The sequence below is a fragment of the Geotrypetes seraphini genome, chromosome 1 (genome assembly GCF_902459505.1).
Source record: "Geotrypetes seraphini chromosome 1, aGeoSer1.1, whole genome shotgun sequence".
Classification (NCBI taxonomy): Eukaryota; Metazoa; Chordata; class Amphibia; order Gymnophiona; family Dermophiidae; genus Geotrypetes; species Geotrypetes seraphini.
This window is the reverse complement of record NC_047084.1, coordinates 247898687-247924295: the sequence shown is the minus strand read 5'-3', so window position 1 is coordinate 247924295 and position 25609 is coordinate 247898687. Positions and strand designations below refer to the sequence as shown.

At 41.6% G+C, this 25609-nt stretch overlaps 1 protein-coding gene across 2 annotated transcripts in view; it reads left to right on the top strand.

Annotated features, from left to right (window-relative positions):
• The window catches only part of CC2D2A (coiled-coil and C2 domain containing 2A), a 190976-nt gene that overhangs the window by 37242 nt on the left and 128125 nt on the right, over nt 1-25609 (top strand). For both annotated transcript variants that reach the window (XM_033948896.1, XM_033948903.1), the window contains exons 10-13: nt 4962-5093; nt 8336-8545; nt 19280-19386; nt 22069-22209. In XM_033948896.1, the coding sequence (XP_033804787.1) occupies nt 4962-5093; nt 8336-8545; nt 19280-19386; nt 22069-22209 (590 nt within the window). The remainder of the gene's footprint in view (nt 1-4961; nt 5094-8335; nt 8546-19279; nt 19387-22068; nt 22210-25609) is intronic.

The window sequence follows — 25609 nt, the reverse complement described above, 5'->3', positions numbered from 1 at the left end:
ATGGCCATTGCCTTGATCTTGTCCTTTATTTATTTTCAGTCTTTATACAAAACTTATACCTAAGTGGTTTACATTCAGGTACTCAAGCATTTCTCCTTATTGGTCCCGGTGGGCTCACAATATGACTAATGTACCTGGGGCAATGGAGTGTTAGGTGACTTACCCATGGTTACAAAGAGTCGCGCTGGGCTTGAACCTGCAACCTCATGGGGGGGGTGGGGTTGGGTGTGTGTGTGTGTGTATATATAGGATCCATAAACATGCCAGGGCTGTCACCTGCGTTCGCAATGAAGACAGGGCAAGACCCTTATCCAGACCATCCTGCAAAAAATCCAAACTGTGTGGAAGTGAGGCCCGAAGCGGAACAATGTGGTGATTCATAAATCTGTATACGTACACACACCCCATATATATATATATATAAGGAATCTTCAGGCTATTGACCTGTGCACTCTCTCTACCATTGTCTTCCCTCTTCCTCTCAAACACTACACTGTGTAAGTCTGTCAATGATTCAGTCTCTTCTTATAATACTACTCTCTCCTCTGCTCTTGATACTCTCGCTCCTTCCGTTTCATGTTCTGTAAGGCGTGGCAAGCAGCAGCCCTGGGTAACCTTTAATATCCATTACTTAAGTTCCTGTGCCTGATCTGCAGAATGTCAATGGCTGAAATCTCACACGCATGGTAATTTTCTGTACTTTAAATCCCTGTACACATCTTTCCAATCCACCCTTTCGCTAACAAATTTACTACACCCTCTTGATTAATTCTCTTAAATCCAACCCTTGCCACCTCTTTGCCATACACAACTCTCAACTCAGTGTCATTACCTCCATCTCCACTTTCTTCACAGACTATAGCTGAATACTTCCACAGCAAAGTTCACAAGATTAAACTTAAGTAGGGTTACCAGATTTTAATTAAATAAAATCCAGACCCATAGCCCCGCCCAGTTCCACCCCACCCCTTCAACCTATTCTCATCGGTCGGTCGGGCATCCGCGCATGTGTAGATGTAACGCGATGGCATCGCGTGCGCTGCATACACACATGGGCGGATGCCCTCCCGACATGGTCCCAAAGAAGAAGCTTTTCAAGACCCAGACAAAGTGCCGGGTTTTGAAAAACCATCTGGACATGCCCTCTAAAAAGAGGACATGTCCAGGTAAATCTGGATATCTGGTAATCCTAACCTTGAGTTCCTGACTAAATCACCTCCATCTCTCCCTCCGGTCCGCTCTGCGGATCCTCCTTCAACCTCTGCCAAATTTTCTTTCTTCTTTGAAATCACTGAAGAGGATATTGAATATTTTCCTTCCTTCCCCAAACTCCTCACCTATCTACTGATCATCTTCTCTCCTACTGTCATCCTTTCTATGTGTCCTATCCTTAATCTATTACTCTCCACTGCAGCTGTACCCAACACCTTCAAACATACCTTAGTTATGCCATTACTCAAAATACCCTTGCTGTACCCTGCTTGCCCCTTCAATTATTGTCCCATCTCTCTTCTCCCCTTCTTTTCCACGCTACTTGAATATGCTGCTCAGTGCCTTTGTCTTTACTTTCTTTCATTTTGAGCTATCCTTACCTGCTTCAATTGGGCTTTTGCCCTCATCATTCTACGGAAAAGTTGCTAGAGTCTCCAATGACCTGTTTCTGGCCAAATCCTAAGGCCTCTACTACGTCCTCATCCTTCTTGATCTATCTGTGGTTTTTGACACTGTAGATCACCACCTACTTATTGATACGCTGTCCTCACTTGGGTTTCAGAGCTCTGTTAACTCATGGTTTTCTTCTTATCTTTCCCATCTCACTTTTAGCATAAACTCTGGAGGATTTTCCGCCGCCGCCATTCTGCTATTGGTTGGTGTACCTCTGGGCTCTGTCTTGGTACCATCTTCTTTTCTCCATCTACACTTCTTCCCTTGGTGCTGTAATCTCCTCCCATGGCTTCCAGTATTACCTTTATGCTGACGACTCGCAAATCTACCTCTCTACACCTGAAATGTCAACAGGAATCCAGGCTCGAGTCTTAGCCTGTCTGTCTGACATTGCTACCTGGATGGCTTGCCACCATCTAAACTTAAACATGGCCAAGACTAAACTCTTATCTTTCCTCCTGAACCTGCCTCTTCTCTTCCTCTGATCTCTATTTCAGTGGATAACACTCTCATCCTCCCTGTCTCATCGGTTTGCAACCTCAGGGTCATCTTTGACTCATTCTTTCCTTCTCTTCACATATCCAACAGACTACCAAAACCTGTCATTTCTTTCTCTACAATTTTGCTAAAATCTGGCCTTTCCTTTCTGAGCACACTGCCAAGATCCTGATCCACGCTCTCATCGACTCTCACCTGGACTACTACAACTTGCTTCTCACAGATCTTCTGCTAAGCCATCTCTCTCCCCTTTAATCTGTTCAGAATTATGCTGCATGCCTCATATTACACCAGTGTCGTCATGCTCACATTACCCCTCTCCTCAAGTTGCCTCACTGGCTCTCTGTTCATTTCTGCATACAGTTCAAATTCCTCTTATTGACCTACAGGTGTATTCACTCTGCAGCTCCTCAGTATCTCTCCTCTCTTAACTCTTCCTATATTTTGCCCTGGAAACTCTGTTCATCGAGTAAATCTCTCTTGTCTGTAATATCTGAAGATTAGAGGGTGGCCAATGTTACGCTGATTTTTAAAAAGGGCTCCAGGGGAATTCGATACAATTGGGACACTATAATAAATTCAAGGAGGTTTAGGATCCATTAATAAAATTTTGTAAGAATTGATCATTAGTATTTCCCTTTGATTTCAGAATGAATTTTATACACATCCAGGAAGGGTGGGTGTGAAGGTGCGGGTTGGGGGTGTTATATACTTATTATATCATTTGATTGTAATGAGTGCTGTTTATTGTATTAATTGTTTGTTAACCTGTGGTACTTTTATATTGGCTTTTAAAAATGAATCAAGATCAAGATACAGTCAGTATACCCTTAGAGCAGATGTTGCCGGGAAACTGCTGGATAAAGTGCATGACAGAGAAATGGCGCAACAGATCTAGAGGATAAAATTTTTAACCTGAGTCTTGAAAGGTGGAGTAATGCCCACAATAATCTTGTTGTATGTGCTTGTATAACAACAGAAAATGGGCATGTCTTTCTTGCAGAAACAATTGATAGCTCAGGAAATGCATATATAACAGAATATTTACAGGAAGTAGCAGTAAAAGCTCTAATAAAATGTGAACAAAAATTCAAATATCTAGTACGCAGTTTACTCAGACAATGCTGCAAATGTATCCAAGATGAGAAGGCATTTAGAAGAGTATGAAGAGAATACCAAGCTAATAGCAGTGTTCATTTGCTGCACTTCTTAGCCAAAGGCTTCAGTGTCCCAGAAATAAAGACTAATATCATTGAAATTGCTGTAAACTTCTGTAACAATCATTTTGCTGCTGCAGCAGCTCTGAAAACAATCGGTGGAACTAAGTTAACGCTCCCACAAGATGTTAGATGGAATTCTTTAGTAGATTGTTTTGAGCCAGTATATCAAGAACTGGCCTAATCCAATGACATCTGGTTATAAATATTAAGATTATACCACCAAGAATGAGTCTGTAGAAGGCCATGATTTAAAGCAAGACAGCACTTTGATTATCTTTGCATACCTTTGCCCATCACTATCATATGGATGTGCAGGCCCGGCAAGATGCAGCCTTTGGACCTTGAGTTTTGCAGGTAGGACTTTGGGTGTCACATCCATAATGGTCACTGCTTTAGTACTTCCCATTTGTCTGTACCAGTCTGGATAGATGCTAGAGAAGGAGAAATTAGGTCTTATATGCTAATTTTCTTTATTTTAGTCCCTTCAGACTAGCACAGAGTCCACCCATGGATATGTGTCATGTGATGGTCTTTGTTGGTAAATAGGTGATGTTGAAGAGAGATTATACAGCTGTGGTGTGGTTGTTGTTGGCTCTGAGGTTGTGATGTTCCTGTTGGTTCCATTTCTCATTAGTATTAAGATTACAAAAAGAAAAAGCAAACTAGGCCCATGCCATGCAGGCTGAATTTTGGCTGTGTTTCTGGTCAGGGGAGGAATTTGAATGTTTCTATGGCAGCAGCAGCAGCAGCATATGGTCTTCTGGATTAGCTAGTAGATGGGTTGTTTTGAGAGGGATCTATGTGTAGGATAATATTCATCTCCATGGCTATATGGGGACTGCACACAATGCACAGCCCAAGTAATAGTAGCATAGAAATCAATGTGTCTCAGTCTCCATCTGCTGGTAGATGTACATATCCCATTTATCTGTGCCGGTCTGAAGAGACAAAAAGAAAGAAAATTGGCAGGTAAGACCTAATTTCTCTGTACACTTGTACTTTCATTTTGAAATCTGCCATGCGTAAAGAGTATGCATCATTTTCTGCAGGGACAGTTTTGCTGAAAAACTACACACAAAGATTGGTAAAAGCTGGGTGCATGTAGGAGAGTGTGGTGCAGTGGTTAAAGCTACAGCCTCAGTACCCTGAGGTTGTAGGTTCCAACCCATGCTGTTCCTTGTGACCTTGGGCAAGTCACTTAATCCCCCCATTGCCACAGGTACATTAGATAGATTGCGAGCTTGCCAGGACAGACAGGGAAAAATTCCCGAGTACCTGAATAAATTCATGTAAACTATTTTGAGCTCCCCTGGGAGAACGGTATGAAAAATTGAATCAATAAATAAAATTAATTTATTTCTCCCACTGTAATCATGTCCCACTGAATGCTGTCTTTTTAGTATAGCTAAAAATAAAAAAAATTATATATTGTGGAAGGACTAATGAACCTTTATCCATGTTGAGGTGAAAGCAATTTTCAGACAGCCAGTTAACAAGGGTTAAGATTTTTACCCATGTAAAACAAGTTGTGTTCATGCCACTGTCTATAAAATATTTCTCTTCTTGTCTTTTTTTCAGGCCAGGAAATGGTTTGGAAGTGACGGAAAAATCATAGCACTTCCCAATCCAATTAAGCAATCTTTCACAAGACCCCCGATATTCTCTCTGCAAGAAGGTTTGGAACCTGCACTTGAAGTAGTTCATAGAAAGGTAAGCGTAGTTTTTGAATGCCATTTTTTAAATTAATTTTTGCAGTTAACCAGTGAATAAATCTGTATACATATACCTTATTAAACCAGTGCACAACAATGAAAAAAGTTTATTTTACACAGCAGGTGCATAACAAATTTCTGAGTTCAGTTCTTGAGGCACAATTTGTGCATTTCCTTTCTTTCTCTCACACTCATGATTGCTCTGAATGCTTGAGTTTAAACAATGCAGCAACCTTAAAATAAGCTTCTTTTCACTATTGCCTATCAAGTCCCTTCTGGTTTTTCTTAGTTACTCTCTGGTCTCCCAATATTGGCTGTAAAAACTGCTAGCTGAGAACCGTTGCAATCTCTAGACCCTTACTGGAATCTAAGATCAATGGAAGTCAGTTTTCAAAATTTTCACATTTGATGCAAAGTCTGCAGTTCTTTGTGCTTGCAGACATTTGCACCTAACTTTTAAAAGTAAAAATGTGCATGTATTTTTCCTTTGAAAATTGCCTTAGGTGCAGAATACCTGCAGACTTTAAACATGTATTTTGTCAGTAAAATGGCTTTGGAAAATGACATCCATAGATGGAATTCAGAGGGGAAAATATGAAAATTCTGTGCCAAATTTTTGAAAATTTTGAGCGCAATATTTCAAAATTCTGCAAAGTTTATTTGTAATGTTTTGCGTAGAATCCCCCTTAATGCCTTTTCCTTTCTTAGGTTCCAGCCTCCTCAGTTCCCTCTCTCACTCCAACTGCAGTTCTCTTTCCCTCTAAATCCTACCCCTCTCTCTCCCTGGTCCCCATGGTCTGGTATCTCTCTCTCTGCTGGCTAAGAAGTTCTTCCTCTCTTCCCTCTCCCTTTCTGATTTTGGTCACTCTCTCTTCCTCTCTACCATCTCCCTACCCACACTTGTGGGTCCAGCATATATGTTCCCTTACTCTACCCACCTCACTTCGCTCGCATCCTGAATCCCTTCACTGCTCCCCATGGTCTGGCATCTCTCTCTCCCTCTCTCCATGGCCAAGCATCTCTTCCTTCACTCTCACCCCTCGTTCACTTCCCCCCCACTATGTGCTCTTCTCTTCCCTCCCACCCCAAACTTGCAATCCAGCATATATGTCCCCTCCTCTTCCCTCCCCTGTGGGTCTAACATCCATGTCTCCTCCTCCCCGCCCCCTAACTTGTGGACCAGCATAAATGTCCCCTCCCTTACCTTAGGCCGGCAAGGTAAATGCTCTGATGCTCCTAGGGATTGAATGAGCGTCAGAGCATTTTCCTCACTGGTCCACGGTAAGAAGCTCTTCCCTGCTTTAGAAAAAGGAGCCCTAAGACTTTAAATAATACTTAGGTCCCTATATCAGCTAGGTGTGTCTATCTAGGCACCTAATTTTAGGCTTCTTTTATAGAATCCAGGGCCTTATTGCCTCCTGAGTGCTCCTGTGTTAATTTTTTTCATGTGACACATGTTAACAAGAACATTAGCACACAAACTGCAAAAAAAAAAAAAAAAAAACCCTGAAAAATGCCTAGGATACTTCCACGTTAGAAATATGCATAGCACATGGCAAAGTCCTGTTTTAGAAAATGGGAGTCTCTCTGCCATGTTTTTAAAATGGAACGTATTATGGCTATACAACAAGGACATTACAAAAAGTTTCTTAAGATTTGGGAACCATTGACAAAATTTTGCAAAGAGTGATGGTTAATTTTGCCCTTTGGTCATGCACGTCCAGGGAGGGGGGGTTTGGAAAATATTTTTTAATTCTTTAATATGAGTGCAATTTTTGATTGAGTATGGGGGATATACCTTTTTGTCATGGATTACAATTTGATTGATTTTAAGTGTTTTTAAAGTGTAATATGATTGTATGTGTTGCACTTATGTATAGCTTAAAAATGAATAAAGATAATTTTTTTTTAAAAATGGGCTTAGCATGTTTTAACACAACTTAGTAAACGGGCTCTTATGTATCTAAAAATGAGCAAGAAAGTGGTATGGGTTAAATTGCCATTCTTGATAGCTTGGATATAACAGGTTTTCTTGAATCATCATAAGATAATTTTTCTTTGTGATGTACTATCTCAATGTCATTTGCTGCTGAAAAAGATAGAAAGTTTGTTTTAAAATACAAGTGTTCTCAAGATCTTTTGTTGTAGTGTCCAGCTTTTCTTGGATGTGGTGAGGGCCTTACAGATAAGGAGGAAAGCTTTTTATTTATTTATTTAAAGAGGAGTGTACTTTCAGTGGGAGGCACTTTTTTTTCCTTGTGATTCCCCTGCGCATGGTGCATTACCTTTCTAGAAGAAAATACTTTTGTGTTTCAGGATTCCCTGAGCTTGGAAAAGTCTACTTGATAACAATGATAATAGGGTATTGGTGGTAGTATGTCTAGAGTTTCCCCCCCCCTTTTTTGTTATAGTTGGGTATTAAGAGTTGGGTTGTATTCAGTGTTCCCTCTAAGCTGAGCAGGAGTCCTCCACCCACAGTCTCACCAATAGAGGGTGCTGTTTTACTGTCACATTTTTCAATTGTGAGGGACAGGCAAGTTCTGCAGGACTCCAGGGAACATACCTGTCCTTAGCGACTGAAAATATTCCACCCCCTAGTGGTAGCAATGCAGCTGGAGGACACCTGCTCCCTCTAAGTTTCTGGTTTGATTTTGCTGCCATTTATTCTCCTGTGATATGGGCTAATATTGACTTTGGGGCCCTCTTACTAAGGCGTTCCAGTGTGTCATAGCGCACGCTAAATGCTAACGTGTGCTAACACGTCCATAGGATATAATGGACACGTTAGCATGCGTCAGCGCACTAGCGCACCTTAGTAAAAGGACCCCTTTATTTCTTTGAATTCTTGTTTGTATGGAATAATAAAATCTAATTTGTATGGAATAATAAAATCAAATTTTATAAAGAAATTTATAAAGAATAACCCATTTTACCTTACCTTAGGGCTCCTTTTACGAAGGTGCGCTAGGGTTTTTAGCGCATGCACAAAATTACCACACGGTAGCCGAAAATCTACCGCCTCCTAAAAAGGAGGCAGTAGTGGCTAGCGCGCTTGAAAATTTAACGCGCGCTATTGCGTGCATTAAGGCCCTAGCGCACCTTTGTAAAAGGAGCCCTTAGTAAGTAACTCTAGCTGTAATTCAGGTAAACATTTGTGAAATTGCCTTAATATAATTTACAGTGTAAAATTATAATAGTAATCAAAGACATTCAGTGAGTTTTATGTTTTCTTTATTTCAGGCAGTGAAAGCAACTCACTCTAATCAGTATATTGTTGGAACCGGGCATCCTCAAGGACAGTTCCAATTGGACATTGATATTTCTGGTCTAATTTTCACCCATCATCCTCTCTTCAGCCGTGAGCATGTTCTGGTATCTAAGCTGTCTCATTTGTATAATCAGTATCTAGCGAGGAGACAAAGAAACCATAGTAATCTTCTTACAGACAAGGTATGCATTCTGCCTCCAAATATGTAAATCACACTATGTTTATTACAGTGGGTCAAAGTAGTATTTCAGCAATCCAGTGATGCCTAAATAATTCTATCACAGGAATTTAAAACAACGGTGCTACTTCATAAATTTTGTTATTTAACCATCTTTCCTGGAAACTCCAGGGTGGATTACATAAAATGTGTTTATTGAAAGCTTCTATACCGCTACTAATGTCTGGGTACTCTAAATACATTCAACAAGTTTGAAAACAATGAGCTATCTGGATTTTGTTTCCCAAGTATTTTGTAGAAGGATACATGCAAATATACTTTCTTTGTTAGCATATACAACTGAAATGGTGATTAAAAAAACAATACATAGAAAGAAGAGGGGTTATTTATTTATTTTAAAAATTTATATACCGCTTACAAATCTAAGCAGTTTACAATCAACATTGCAAAACTATAAAAACCGTACATCCTATATCTATCAAAAGCTACATATAACACATTATATCAAGGATATCACAACTCCAATAAAACTAACCCCCTCTTTTACGAAACTGTGATAGCAGTTTCTAGCTTGGAGAGCTGTGCTGAATGGCTCGCGCTGCTCCCGACACTCATAGGGACTCAGTGAGCGTCGGGAGCAGTGCGGGCCATTCAGTGTGGCTCCTCGCACTAGAAACTGCTATCACAATTTCATAAAGGGAGGCCTAACTGTCATAAAGAGACTTTCACATAAATGCATCAACAAATTACTCAGTAGCCTCCACATATGCAAGCATGCAAGTGATGATTTTATTTCCAATCCAGAAAACTCTGAGCCTAACACTAAGCAGAGTACCTGGAGAATAATTTGCAATGCCTCTTCTGAACATTTATGATGTAGGGTAATTCAGTAGAGGGGCCTGTCGTTTGGTGCCAAGAAGACCTTGGGAACTCACGGCAGCCATGTTTGATCATGGCTTTGCACAGTGCAGGAGCTTAGGAAGATCACTCCTGCTCCGTTTCACTGCTAGACCATCAGGTTTTAAAAGTAAGATGTGGAGAGGTCTGGGAAGTGTGGTGGTTTAAAGACTTGCAAATAGCCGAATTTGCAAATCTTAAACCTGTGAATATGGAGGGGGGGAGTGTATTCTTTAATTTTAAGTGTGTAATTGTGTTCTGCTCAAGTGTATGCCCTCCTTAAGACTACAATCCCATTAGGCACTCAGTTAGTTATTATCAAGCTCTCAAAAAAATTTTTTAAATTTTATTTAATTTTATATCATGCCTTATGGAACTATTTTTACTACTTTGGAACAACACGACACTGCACTAATAAGCTAAGTTATCTAGGAGATAAGAAAAATTCAGAAAACCTATTGAAAATGAATCAGAAGGAATGATAGTTTGCTGAAATGAATGAAATGACTAAGAAAGTACATGGAATAGATAAAAAAAATATATAATGAATTGATACCCTGGAAACGAGTTGGAAGTTATTATTAGAATATTTATTTATTTATTAAACAGCATATAAATAGTATGAAGAATAGACACATTTATTAATAAAAAAAAAGAAAAAAAACTAGAATAGAGTAGAGGACACGTTTGGGTGAGCCAGTGACGAGTGCTGCCACACTGTACTGCATGAATTGACAGCGGACAGGTGGCACTCTGAGATTCCCCTCGTGTCGTTCCAAAGTAGTAAAACTAGTTCCATAACACAGGTGGGGGCAAGATGGCGACTGAGCAAGACGTGCAAGTCCAGACTCCAGCTCCTGTGTTGTAATTTTCTTCACAAAATTTTTTCTACCTAATTCCCTGATGCCTAAAAGAAGAGGGAGATCAAGGAGTAATCTTCCACTCCTTCCTGCCATATCAACACCACGTCAAACTTCAATAACATCTTTTATAGTACCTTCAGCGATGTCGGGCATATCCATTGCTGTGCCGCAGGGAGGACACAGCTTGGAAAATGATTTTTCGCTTAGCCCATTGGGACCTGAGCCTCCCCCAGCTCCCAGAGAGGCGGCGGAGGTGAAGTTTACAGTGAACTGGCAAGATTCAAGGTGAACAAAGCCATGGGACCAGACAATTTGCACCCAAGAGTGCTCAGAGAATTGAGCGATGTCCTGGCGAAACCATTGGCTGAGCTATTCAATCTCTCCCTAAGTAAGGGGAAAGTTCCCCTGGACTGGAAATTAGCTAATGTCGTTCCTCTGCATAAAAAGGGTTGCAGGGCAGAGGCTGCGAATTATGGACCGGTGAGTCTCACATCAATAGTGTGCAAACTCATGGAAACACTAATTAAAAGCAAATTGGACATGATCTTGAATGAAGGGAATCTTCGGGATCTCAGTCAGCATGGATTCACCAAGGGTAGGTCCTGCCAATCCAATCTCATCAGCTTCTTTGACTGGGTAACAAGAAAGTTGGACTTGGGAGAGTCTTTGGACATCGTGTACCTGGACTTCAGTAAAGCTTTTGACAGTGTCCCACACCGCAGGCTGCTAAGTAAGATGGAATCGATGGGGTTAGGAGAGACACTAACTGCATGGGTCAATGATTGGCTGAGTGGCAGACTTCAGAGGGTGGTGGTTAATGGTACCCTCTCTAAAACATCGGAGGTGACCAGTGGAGTGCCGCAGGGCTCGGTCCTGGGTCCACTCCTTTTCAACATATTCATAGGGGATCTGACTCAAGGACTTCAAGGTAAAATAACACTATTCGCCGATGACGCCAAACTATGTAATATAGTAAGTGAATGCAGTTTACAGAATTATATGGCGCAAGACCTGCTTACATTGGAAAGTTGGTCCTCAACCTGGCAGCTAGGCTTCAATGCTAAGAAATGTAAGGTCATGCACCTCAGAAGCGGAAATCCATGCAGGACGTAATTCTTGAACGGAGAAACTTTAACTAGGACTTCAGCAGAACGAGATTTAGGAGTAATCATCAGTGCAGACATGAAAACTGCCAATCAAGTGGAGAAGACTTCATCTAAGGCAAGGCAGATATTGGGTTGTATCAATAGAAGTTTCGTCAGCCGAAAGCCTAAAGTCATAATGCCGTTGTACAGGGCCATGGTGAGACCTCATCTGGAGTACTGTGTGCAATTCTGGAGGCCACATTACAGTAAAGATGTGCGCAGAATTGAATCGGTTCAGCGGACGGCCACCAGGATGATCTCGGGGGCTCAAGGGTCTCTCGTACGAAGAGAGACTGAACAAATTGCAGCTCTACACTCTCGAGGAACGTAGGGAGAGGGGAGACATGATGGAAACATTTAAGTGCCTCACGGGATGTGTCGAAGTGGAAGATGATATTTTCTTTCTCAAGGGACCCTCGGCCACAAGAGGCCACCCGCTCAAACATAAGAACATAAGCAGTGCCTCCGCCGGGTCAGACCATAGGTCCATTCTGCCCGGCAGTCCGCTCCCGTGGCGGCCCAAACAGGTCACGACCTGTCTGAATCACCAGAAGGGGCTCCCTTGCCACCTTGGTTTCTCATTGAAGTCCTATCTTCCCATCGTAGTCCTAACCCTCCGGTCTTGCACATGCACGACCTGTTGGGTTTCTATACTTATTACCTGGTTAGCTTTCTATACCTGTGTTACATCCCAGCACCTCTCTCAGTATCCCACGATCCCTTTATCCCTCAGGAATCCGTCCAATCCCTGTTTGAATCCCTGTACCGTACTCTGCCTGATCACTTCCTCCGGTAGCGCATTCCAAGTGTCCACGACCCTTTGGGTGAAAAAAAACTTCCTTGCATTTGTTTTGAACCTATCTCCCTTCAGTTTCTCCGAATGCCCCCTCGTACTTGTTGTCCCCTTCAGTCTGAAGAATCTGTCCCTATCCACCCTCTCTATGCCCCTCATGATCTTGAAGGTCTCTATCATATCTCCCCTGAGCCTCCTTTTTTCCAGAGAGAAGAGCCCCAGCCTATCCAACCTCTCGGCGTATGGGCAGTGTTCCAGCCCTTTTACCAGTTTCGTTGCTCTCCTTTGGACTCTCTCAAGTACCGCCATGTCCTTCTTGAGGTGTGGCGACCAATACTGAACGCAGTATTCCAGATGTGGACGCACCATCGCTCGATACAATGGCATGATGACTTCCCGCGTCCTGGTTGTTATGCCCTTCTTTATGATGCCCAGCATCCTGTTGGCTTTTTTCGAGGCTGCTGCGCACTGTGCAGATGGCTTCAGTGATGCATCCACCAGCACACCCAAGTCTCTCTCAAGTCTGCTGTCTCCCAACAATGCCCCCCCCCCCAATTTGTAGTTGAACAACGGGTTCTTTTTCCCTATATGCATGACCTTGCATTTTTCCACGTTAAAGCGCATTTGCCATTTGTTTGCCCAGTCTTCCAGCTTGTCCAGGTCCCTTTGCAGGTCCTCACACTCCTCCCTGGACCTAACTACCGCACAGTTTGGTATCGTCTGCAAATTTTATAACCTCGCACTTTGCCTCCTTTTCCAGGTCATTGATAAATATGTTGAAGAGTAACGGCCCCAGCACCGATCCCTGTGGCACACCGCTCGTGACTCCCCGCCAGTCAGAATATTGGCCCTTCACTCCGACCCTCTGCAGTCTACCCGACAACCAGTGCTTGATCCATCTGTGCACATCCCCTCCCACCCCGTGGTTCCACAGCTTCCTAAGCAGCCTTTCATGTGGCACCTTGTCGAAAGCCTTTTGAAAATCGAGGTAAATGATGTCTATGGGTTCCCCATTGTCCACCCGACTGCTTATGGGGAACCGGGTGGACAATGGGGGCGGAAAACTCGGGGGTGGAAAATTTCATGGCGACACCAGAAAGTATTTCTTCATGGAGAGAGTGGTTGATCATTGGAACAAGCTTCCAGTTCAGGTGATCGAGGCAGACAGCGTGCCAGACTTTAAGAATAATGGGATACCCATGTGGGATCCCTACGACTGTCAAGATAAGGAAATTGGGTCATTAGGGCATAGACAAGGGGTGGGTAAGCAGAGTGGACAGACTTGATGGGCTGTAGCCCTTTTCTGCCGTCATCTTCTATGTTTCTATATTCCCTTCGAACGGAAGACTGCCACAAGGAAATGCTTCCGGCGGCAAACCCGGAAGGAGAGACCTTGATGCTCTTAGAAGCATCACTGCTTAGCGGGGGAGACAACCCGAGGAGAAGTGGTGGTGAGTTCAGCGGAGATAAGAGCCTAGGAAGTTTCCTACGGCTTGCACAAGAGCAATCTCGAATGCCTGATCTCAAACCACTTTCAAAGCCCTCGGTGATTATGCTTTACTCCTTGTGGGCTGCTATTGAAAATCTCCACATGGTATGTACCAACTTCATTTCAGTAACTTTGAATATTCCAACAAAAATTGCACAACTTGCAATGGGAGCTCAGAAACAGAATGAGATTGGAGAAGTAGAGAAAACTATGGATAAGGCTTTACTTCTAAGGAAAATTGAGAACTTAGAAAATCAAAATAGGAGTTTGAATTTGAGACTTCTAAATTTTCCGTTTCCTAAATTTATGTCTCCAAAGGAAATTGTTAAGAACTTCCTGATTACTATATTGAAGGTTCCTGAGACCAATTTTCCTCCAGTACAAAAACTATACTTTTTGAAAAGGACTTTTAAAGATAAGAATGAAGTTGGAGAAGAGCAGGATGTAACAGCTTTACTGGAATCATTAAGTATTGATGGCCATGCAACATTGTTCACTGGCCATGCAACATTGTTGGTTACCTTTGTCTTTTACCAAGATAGAGAGATGGTTCTGAAGCAAATTTCCTATTTAGGTGAAAGAATATATATTTTTCCAGACGTTTCTAAGTGGACTTAAGTTAGGAGAAAGGAATTTCTAGCTTATCGGGATAAAGTACTCTCCTTAGGTGCTTTTTTCCAATTGAGATTTTCATGTAAATGTTTTATTTTATATCAGGAGGTTAGATATATATATTTTATGATCCAGTTCAGCTTTGTTTCTTTTTAGAGGGTAAGGGGATTTCATTTGCAGCCTAGGCAAAAAGTGTAAGAATCAAGTCAGTTAGAAAGTAAAAGGATTTGCTCAATTTCTATGGTTTATTATTTCTTTTTGTCTTAATTTCCTATCCCTGGAGGATTAATATCATTGCCCCCCACTCAGTTTGAGGACTATATTTTGTATTATATTTTATTATTCATATTGTATAACTTTAATCCCCAAAGGGGAAATTGGGAGTATTATATTCTGTTTTGTTTCTTTCAAAGTTTATGCTTTGTATTTAATTTGAAAATTATTAAAAAAAAAAAAAAATAGTTCCATAAGGCATGATATAAAATTAAATAATATTTTGAAAAATTTTTCGAGAGCTCCTTAAGACTACACACACTGTGTGCTACGTTCCTTCAGTGATCACCATTAACTTGTTCCAAGTCCAAAGCAGTCTTGTTTTGAGGCCACTAGATATATTTGGCCTGTCCTTCAAAGAGTTCAAGGTTGCAATAAAGACATGACTGTTCTCATAAGCTTTCTAACTTTTTTGTTGTTGTTGTTGAGACCATCCCCTGTGCAGTTGGTGTATCTCCTGTAGTACCTTCCCCTTCCTGAATTCTCCTTTACTGTATTTCCTCCTGTATTAGAATATAAGAATAGCCTTACTGGGTCAGACCAATGGTTCATCTAGCCCAGTAGCCCTTCCTCACGGTGGCCAATCCAGCTCACTAGTATCTGGCAAAATCCCAAATAGTAGCAACATCCCATGCTACCGATCCAGGGCAAGCAGTAGCTTCCCCCATGTCTGTCTCAATAACAGACTATGGACTTTATCTCCACAAAATTTTCCAAACCTTTCTTAAAACCAGCTATATTAACTGCTCTTACCACAACCTCTGGAAACAGGCCATTGATTCCCTTGTACCCATTCTATACCACTCAGGATCCTAGAGACCACCTTGGGGGTCAGCGCTCAAGAAAAGGATCTGGGTGTCATAGTACACAATACACTGATACCTTCCGCCCAATGTGCAGTGGTTGTCAAGAAGGCAAACAGGATGCTAGGAATTTTTAGAAAAGGAATGATTAACAAGACTAAGAATGTTATAATGCCTCTACATTATTCAATGGTGCGACCTCACCTTGATTATTGCGTTCAGTTCTTGTCTCCTTATCTCATAAATGATATAGCAGCACTGGAAAAAGTTCAAAGAAGAGTGACCAAGATGATAAAGGGTATGGAACTCCTCTCGTATGAGAAAAGACTAGAGAGGTTAGGGCTTTTCAGTTTGGAAAAGAGATGGCTGAGGGGAGATATGATTGAAGTCTACAAAATCCTGAGTGGTGTAGAACGGGTACAAGTGGATCGATGTTTTACTGCATCAAGATTTACAAAGACTAGGGGACACTCGATGAAGTTACCAACTGAGGAAATATTTTTTCACTCAGAGAATAGTTAAGCTCTTGAACACATTGCCAGAGGATGTGGTAAGAACAGTTAATGTAGCTGGTTTAAAAAAAGGTTTGGTCAAATTCTTGGAGGAAAAGTCCGCTGTTGCGTCGGATATAGGATGTAGCATGGAATGCTGCTACTATTTGGGTTTTTGCCAGGTACTTGTGACTTAGATTGGCCTCCACAAAGACAGGATATTGGGCTAGATGGACCATTGGTCTGACCCAGTAAGCCTATTCTTATGTTCGATCATTTCTTCCCTCAGCTGTCTCTTTTCCAGGCTGAAGAGACATAGCCTTTTTAGTCTTTCCTCATACAGAGAAGTTCCATCCCCTTTATCATCTTTGTTGCTCTTCCAGATTTTGTTAGTCCTATTTTTAAGTTTCTTTGCTGAGTTCCATTTCGCCATACCCAGTAGAGAATGTCCCCTTTATTGGAGAAAGGTATTGGCAGAAGTGAATAGGTGGTTTCGAGTTTTCATTGTTGGCCAACAATATAATTATGAGCACCACTGCTTGGCTTGTCGAAATATGGAACATTCCATGCTGCATGATTATCCTTAAGGGATGAAGTACAAAGAACTACTTTTTTCTTTGTCTCCATCTGCTGGTTGATGGATACAATACCCAATAGTCCTGGACTGGTCTGGTAGGACTATTTATTTTATTTTATTTATTCAATTTTTCTATACCTTTCTCCCAGGGGAGCTCAGAATAGTTTACATGCATTTATTCAGGTATTCAAGCATTTTTCCCTGTCTGTCCCAGCGGGCTCACAATCTAATGTACCTGGGGCAATGGGGGGATTAAGTGACTTGCCCAGGGTCACAAGGAGCAGCGTGGGTTTGAACCCCCAACCTCAGGGTGCTGAGGCTGTAGCTTTAACCACTGCGCCACACTCTCCCCCTAAAGAAAATTATCAAGTAAGACATAATTTCTCCTTAGTGTTATTCCCTCATTGCCATGTAATCATACTGTCATTGTAAAAGCAACAACAATAAAATCAGGTCAATGTTCAGACTAAGGGCTCCTTTTACAAAGGTGCACTTGCGGTTTAACGCGCACGAAACCGCCAGATTCGCTAGCCACTACTGCCTCCTCTTGAGCAGGCGGTAGTTTTGGCCAGCACAGGGGTTAGCGCGTGATGAAAAGTCGCACGCGTTAACCCCGCTAGCGTGTATCAAAGTTATTTTTTTAAATGTCAGACTTGTCATTTTAAAACCTGAAACATTGCCATAATACTTTCAATTAAATTCACTACTCACAGCTCTAATAATATTCAATAGTAAATGATGTGAGTGATTTGGGACAATAAAGCGCAATGATGGTCCCATAAGACAGCCATAAGTTTGTAGTTATCACAAACATCTTTATGGTTTGGGTCTGAGCACTTTATATTTATTTATTCATTATTTATTGAATATTATTAGAGCTGTGAGTAGTGAATTTAATTTATAGCGATCCTCACAGATTATTATTTTTGATTTCACTAGCAAAGTATTATTATCATAATACCGTATTTTCACTCGTATACCGCACACCCGTGTAAAACGCACACACGGGTATATCGCGCAGGAAACTGTAATTTATGTAAATAAATTTTTATATACCGCGCATACCCTATACCGCGCATGCCGCCCCGACTCTCTCGTCGCCGCCCGACTCTCCTTTCGTCCGCCCCGACTCTCCTCTGGCCACCCCGACTCTCCTCTCCCCCTTGAAGTCCTGTCCCCACCCTGAAAGCCTGATGCACCCCCACCCCGAAGGACCGCTCGCACGCACTCGCACCCCCACCCCGAAGGACCACTCGCTTGCACTCGCACCCCCACCCCGAAGGACCGCTCGCACGCACTCCCACCCGCACCCCCACCCCAAAGGACCGCTCGCACCCCCACAGCCTCCCGACCCCCCCATCATGTAGCTCCTACCATTGTCCTGCTGCTTCCTCTTGGCGGACCCGGGCCCTTCTGTGAGCCCTGCTCTGATGTCAGAGAAAGGGCGGGACCACCGGAAGAGGAAGCAGCGCAGACGCAGGGCTCACAGAAGGGCCGGGACCGCCAAGAGGAAGCAGCAGGACAATGGTAGGAGCTTCTACATGATGGGGGGGGTCGTGAGGCTGTGGGGGTGCGAGCGGTCCTTCGGGGTGGGGGTGTGGGTGCGGATGGGAGTGCGTGCGAGTGTTCCTTCGGGGTGGGAGTGCGAGCGATCCTGCGGGGGGGGGGTGAATCGGACATCAGGGGAGGAACTATGTAAAAAAAAAAGTTGTAAAACGCGCTCACACGTATAACGCGCAAGGTTATGCACAGTTTGTAAAAATCGTGTATAACGCGCGTGTTATATGCGTGAAAATACGGTACTTTCAAGACATTTTACTGAATTATATATTTGATATGAAAAACAGGGCATTGTCGGTGAATAAAGGGAGTGCTAAAGGAGGACAAAGCAATCGCCGACACACAGCATCCCGACGTGTTCTTCTATGTACATACCTACACATCGGGATGCTGTGGAGCAAAATAAAAGGGGGGACTCATTCTTGAAAAAGCCTTCGGGCGAAACTGGTTGAACCTAAAGGTCCTTCCCGAGGTTTAAGGAAAGAATGAAGAAATAGCTAAAGCTAAGTACAAAAGTTTTAAAGTTGTATAAGAAAAGTTTATCAATTTGCACAAAACAGAATATAGAGCACAAGCACTTTAAAAAAAACTAAGGTCTGATGATGAATAAAAGCCAGAAAGAGAAACAAGCCTTCAAATAATTTGGCTGGTGGTTGGCTGGAACTGAAGACCATAGAGGTACTTAGAAAGGTATTATTAGGCACTTTGAAGTTTGCAGTTGTGGATTGATGGTGTATATTACATAGACAACGTCATAAACAACATTGGGCTATTTTAATACATCAGTATAATGTAAAAATGGCACAGATATTCAGTGCTGACTGGTTAAAAGAAACTAACCAAGTCTAATGGGAGCAATTTTCTTTGAGATGACTAACTAGATAGCTTTATTTGGCTAACTTTAAGCAGATATATTTGAAAACCAGCCACTTAACCTGTTATCTGTAACTGATAACTAGAAAACTTGTTATTTTTTATTTAACTTTGTCTAGATATGCTGTACTGACTAACAGCTCAGTGGTTTTTTTTTTTTAGTTCAAATATTTTTATTGGGTTTTATAAAACAGAGAGAACCAATACAAACATCGAAAAGTAATCATGAACAACAGTGTCATAGAGGATTGACTACTGTTCAGCTCAGTGGTTTTGAATGTGAACATTTTGTTAGTATATTTATATAGATTAATTTATTTCACTAAAGTTGTTTATTAATTGGTTTTGTTTAAATTTTACAGCTTCATGCTCTTAGGAATGCAGTACAAAATATTTTGAAAAGCAGCATGACTAACACATCCAGCTCAGTGGCACAACAGAGCATTGCTGAGTATAAATTTGAAATCAGGTAAAGAAAGCTTTATCATCATTGCTTAATTGCTATTCTTAGTGACAAAACTTTGATAGCAAGATGTGTGCCAGAGTAAGAGGTTATTAAAAGAATATAAGTCTCACTACTGTGTCTTTTTACAATTGCATAATAAATGTCAGTACAGTGCTCCCCTGCAAATTCACGGTCGGTGGTTCGCGATCCCGGTCATTCGCGGAATTTTCTGACCGCGAACCGCCGACCAAGAGAGAGCAGCGGGACAGGCAGGAGAGGGCAGCCGGAGCACCGGCTCCTGATTGGTAAGGCCCAACTTTAGTACAGGAAGAGGCGGTCGGAGCATACAACAAGTGATTTCCTTCACTCGCCGGTGCTCCGGTTGCCTCTCCTGCCTCTCCTGCTGCCCTCTCCAGTCTCCCCCACAAAAAAACGTATTTGCAGTTTTTCAAGATTCGCGGGGTTCCTGAAACGGAACCCCTGCAAATATCGGGGGAGTACTGTACTTACCTTGCTTTCCACCTCATTTCCTCCTACCATATACTGTATACTCAAATATAAACAGAGATTATGGAACCAAAAAAATACCCAGAAATTGGGGACTCAGTTTACATTCGAGTCTTCCCCTCACGATCCCTGCGCTGGCCTTTCCCTGGATCCACCTTAAATCCTGGTGGTCTAGTGGTGAACTGAGCTGGAACAGGAGCAATCCCTCCTTCCCCTGTGGTGAGGTGTTAGGTCTTGTCCCAGCTATCAGCCAGCAGTAGAACTGCCATTCATCCCCTCTCCACCTTCTTTGGGGAACCAGTGTAGGCCTCCCCCCGGGCCTACCTTAATCACTGGTGGTCCAGTGAAGTGAGTCAGGGCAGGAGCAGTCCTCTTACGTTCCTGCCCATGGCTGCAGCGGAATATCTGAACTCCATGTTGCTAGTCCATACAAAGCTGAATATGTATATTCAGCACCATCATTTCTGTGGATAGTGGCACTGACTATGCGTAGACTACAGTATTTAAACACTGTGTCAGGCCTTTTGGGTGAATACTGACTGCAGCATTTGAATATTGTTGTTTACCAGAAGGGATGTACTCATCTCTTTTAAAAATGATCAAAGTCCAGATATAAGAAGAAGCTTGTAAAAGCACTATGCCTTGTTCTCTTTCTGAACATCTTTGTCCCATGGTACCTGCAAATCATTTAAACATCTATACTGCCATCTAATTATCAGATGTCTGAAGGCAATATTGAATCTCCCCTTTGGCTTTGCAATCATGTGGGTATGTTTGCAGCTGTGGAATTGCAAGCTCATTTTCAAAGGAAGGTGAATTGTGGAGATTTTTCAGTTTCTCAAACTTATACTACCAAGGTGTGCCCTGCACACATTGTGCATATTCATTCACATTTCAGCACTCTGGCCCATCATTCATACTCACCAATCACAAATTTCAGAGGAATTACCAAAAAAGAATTGCCCTCACCCCTCAAGCCTGCTGATAATTTCCAGCATCTCCACTTCCCTCTTTCTCCTGTGAGATATTCATTAACTTTCTTACCACCTCTGGGGTGACACTGGCATTGACACAGTAGTTAGGGCAGGGGTGGGCAACTCCGGTCCTCGAGGGCCAGAATCCAGTCGGGATTTTCAGGATTTCCCCAATGACTATGCATGAGATCTGTTAGCATACAATGAAAGCAGTGCATGCAAATAGATCATTGGGGAAATCCTGAAAATCAGACTGGATTCCGGCCCTCGAGGACCGGAGTTGCCCACCCTTGTGTTAGGGTGTCTATAGAAGATTCATTTTGGCTGGCACGGAGTCTTGAGTATCCATATATCCTTCCTGTTTCAGAGGGATTGGACCCGACCCAATGTGCAGATGTTCCAGACTCTTGTGCCAGCCATGGTGAATCTTTCATAGATGTCCTTACAGGCATGCTGGTGCCACTGCCCAAATTGTGTCACCTTGGCAGATTCATTGGCCCTGGCTAATGGCTGGGCCTATGTTTCTGGAGCTCCCTCTCCCAAATACATTTATCTTACTTTGTGTGCCAATTATGCTAACTTAAAATGTGATTTGCAGTTCCCAAGGGTTTGGTTAAAAGATTGATTTTTGTGCATTGACAAGATCATTGTCCTTGAACTAATTATTTCATGGGACAAAAAATAAGCCAATAAGTATAGGATGGGGATAGAAATACATTCTTGTACTAATGAGCTCATTCTACAAGGAAATGCAATGCACTTTAACAGGCTGAAACATGGAAGTAATTCTACTCAATAAATATCTACCCTGAGCCAAAAATAATAGTGAACTTTGCTAGTATTTAGCATCCTCTGGGGCTTTGATGTGATTTTATTACTTCAGACAAAGTGTTTCCTGGAGAACTGAATTCTACATACATTTTTAACCACTTTGTTGTATTAGAGCTTTTCTGAGTGGGGCATCTCAAGGGATTTAATAGTAATTGAAATCAGATTGTTCAGAATTAAAAGGGGGGAGGGGTTTATAGATGCTAAAGGGAACAATATCCTATTTGCTAGTATACTTTCTGCATTGCTCTTTTTTTATCTAGATTTCAGCACTTTAGCCAATAAACTGAAAACTACACTAATTGCCTTGTGGCATCAACAGTTTTCACACTTTTTTTTCACTTTCTATAAATCAGTCACTTCAGAACAGCTATTTTTGTCTACATATTTGTTTCAGGCAGACCAGAAGAATGCGCGATGCTGAGCAGGAGAAAGATCGGACCTTGCTTAAGACCATCATAAAAGTCTGGAGAGAAATTAAGTCTTTACGTGACTTTCAGAAATTTGCCAACACACCCTTGAAACTCTGCTTGAGAAAGTATATTTTCATAGTATTTTTTGGGGTCTTAGGCATGTGTATGTGTGTGCACATATATAATATTTCTGTCCTGTTAAACTTTATGCCAAATATGAAAAGGGGAGAAACAGGCAGCAACATTTATTGCCTGAAAACAAAAATATGTGTACGCTTCATGCAAAACTGAGAAAATGAGAAGTGATGTTTAATGTGCTTCTTATAAATTACCAATAATATATCAATATATACTTCACATATACTCCATTCACCTCCCATCACACTTCTTCAATAATACCCGAACATTGCATTGTGGATAAAATATTTTGGCTACAGCTTTATTGAAACTTCAAACCAATGACCAAGTAACAAGTCAAAATTCCATTATCCCATTCGTCCAGAGCAGAGTTTTTCTTCCTTACTCATCCATCAGCTGGTCGGTGATAACTTAGCTGGCTGTTCAATCCAGTAAATCCATATAACCCCCATAGTAATCCAAGTTTTTTTTCTCCCCTGCAGTGTTGAGACCTGCAGTGTTGTCCAGCCTCACAGTTACCTGTGGCGGTATTGCATACAAGTATACCACAGCAATAATTCTTTAAAACGTTCACCCCAATATTGTTGACTGCCTGGAAGAACACCCATTACCGCTACAAGCAGTATGTTTTGATACTTTACTAAGTTATGCAAAGTCCTCGAACTGAGTGGTGGGCTAATAATATTGGTTGAGCTGCTTACATAGCTTGCTAGTTGGGGAGGGAAGAGTTAAGGCGATGTTATTGAGAAGTGGGTTAGTTAAGGAAGAGTTATGGTCAGGAGTTTGAAGTGGTTGTGATTGGTCCGGTAGTTGCTGGGGACAAAGAAAGACGGTGATTGGTAGTGGGGAGGGTCTGGACAAGAGTGGGAATTGGAGATCTCTGAGGGAAAATTTTATTTGTGGTTTTGGGTGGTGGGAGGTTGTGGGGATAGGGTGTTAAGCTGTGTGGTAGTTTTGGATAGGAAAGTGGCTGTCAGGTGGGTAAGAGTTTGTGTGTGATCTTACCTTGAGTGTTGTTAGGAGCTGTGTGGGTTCAGGCTTGTAGTGGCGTGGCAATTGTGGGCCTGGAAAGAAGTGCTGCGTTGATCGGTGTTATTATTATTATTTTTTTTTTAGGGGAGCTTGTGGGGCTAGCAGCATCACTGCTGTGTGGCTGAGGAAGATCACAGCTATTCAGCTGTGCGGTGGTGAGGTTGGTTAGCTGAGGTTGGTTGCCTGGGCCTTGTGGACTAGTAGCACCTAAGCTGCATAACTGCTGAGGCTCAAAGGGGCTCATCTTGCTGTAGTCTGTCAAATTTTTTCAGCCTGAAGCCATTGAAGGTATTCTTGGAGGCCTGTGAAGTAGGGATTTGTTTTGGGGGCATATTACTGTAGTTAGCAGTTTTTAATTTTGCTTGGTTCCTTTGGTGAGGGGAAGTAGGAGGTTGGATTTTTCAGTTGGGTAAGTTTTGGGTGATGTCCTGGGTTAAATACATTTTGGAGTGAGTGTGTATCTTAGTGGGTTGTTCTGCGGTGGTTTGGAATAGAAAATGAGAAGTGAAGTTTAATGTGCTTCTTATATATCACCAATAATATATCAAATTTTAATTTTTTTAACAGTAACTTAGCAAAGTATCAAAACAGTTTGGCATTGATGAAGATCTGATAGCAAGTGTACTGAAGTATACCACAAGTCTGTCTTATTTTGTTGCAAAAAAATTCATGCACGAAACTTTCGTTTTCAGGCAACAATTTCATCAAATTAATCTATTTTAAAGATATTTTAGCTTTGGTGTAAAGCTGTGAAATACCCAGTTTGACTAAAGAAATTAACTTGAAGATTGCGATGTAATGACATCTCATCAGCTGACTGAAGAGTACTATTTCAGTATGAAACAGCTGTTGTCCTTGGTATTTCTGTCATTCTGACAGTGAAAATTGTCATCACGACTTAAAATTCATATCAAGAAAGAACTAAAAACAAAATTGAGATATTTGAGAAGAAAGGCCTCTTAATGATATTTAGAACCAGAGAATTTTCCCCCATTGTGTCTTCCAAAAGAGCAAAGCATTTTTTCTGTTATAATGTGTAAGGTCAAAATCACTACAAAAACTTGTGAACCACACTGAAATCCTCAGAAAAAATAGGCTATAACGTGAGTCCTACACGACATCCAAAGATTGAAATGAAAGGTTATTAGGATCTCAAGTGCTCACAGTTATATACCAACTGAGCAAGTCTAGGCAGATAAACTTGTGAGCTATCATCGGTCCTTTAACTCCTTGTTGTGTTTTTATTTCAATTACTTTAGTGTTACTGTGCAATTTGTTATGTTTAACTACTATTATATTTATAGTTATTCAAATACTTAGCTCGGGTGTAGATTCTTAACCTGGCCAGCTGAAGACCAAACAGAACGACGGAAGATCAATAATCATGGAAGAGCTTCATCAGGAACAGTGCAGAGTGACAGCACTAGCTGGCTGCTGGATTCCTCTCCCTGCTTGTTGGCCTGGGGCAATCCTGTGTTCCTGGTGTTTTGCACAGAGCGTTGGGCTGCTTCCAGTGTGCTCCATTATGCTTTTCCAATTACATAGAAACATAGAAAGATGACGGCAGATAAGGGCTATAGCCCATCAAGTCAGCCCACTCTATTGACCCACCCCTTTAAGTCTACTGACCCCCTTAATCATACTGCCACTCTAGAGTCGTTCTGTTTTGTCTTCAGCTGGCCGGGTTAAAAATCTACACCCGAGCTAAGTATTTGAATAACTATAAATATAATAGTAGTTGAACATAACAAATTGCACAATAACATTAAAGTAATTGAAATGAACACACAACAAGGAGTTAAAGGACCGATGATAGCTCACAAGTTTATCTGCCTAGACTTGCTCAGTTGGCATATAACTGTGAGCACTTGAGATCCTAATAACCTTTCATTTCAATCTTTGGATGTCGTGTAGGACTCATGTTATAGCCTATAATGTGTAAGGTAACAGCAGCTTAACTAGGTTACCAGCTTATAATGATCGTGTGATAGCTATGAATGATAAATGACATGATGAGAGTTCCTTTTGATAATAATGTCACCAAAATGTATTTTTTTGCTGCAGTAGAAAGTATTTATCCACATTATTAATCACCTTTTGAGGCAAAGATAAAGTAGTTTACAATAAATTAATAATAATGAGTAATTTTATAACGAATCCCCTGTCTCTGATATTGCCAAACAAGCACCTGTTTGATGAAAAGGATATTGCCGCCTGAATACTTTTGTAAAATATTTATATTTATTTATGTATATATTTATGTATGTTTTCTTGGGATTTATTAACTGCCTTAATGAAGAGATTCACCCAAGAGTCCTATAGTGATCCCAAACCCCAAAATATTTTACAAAATGA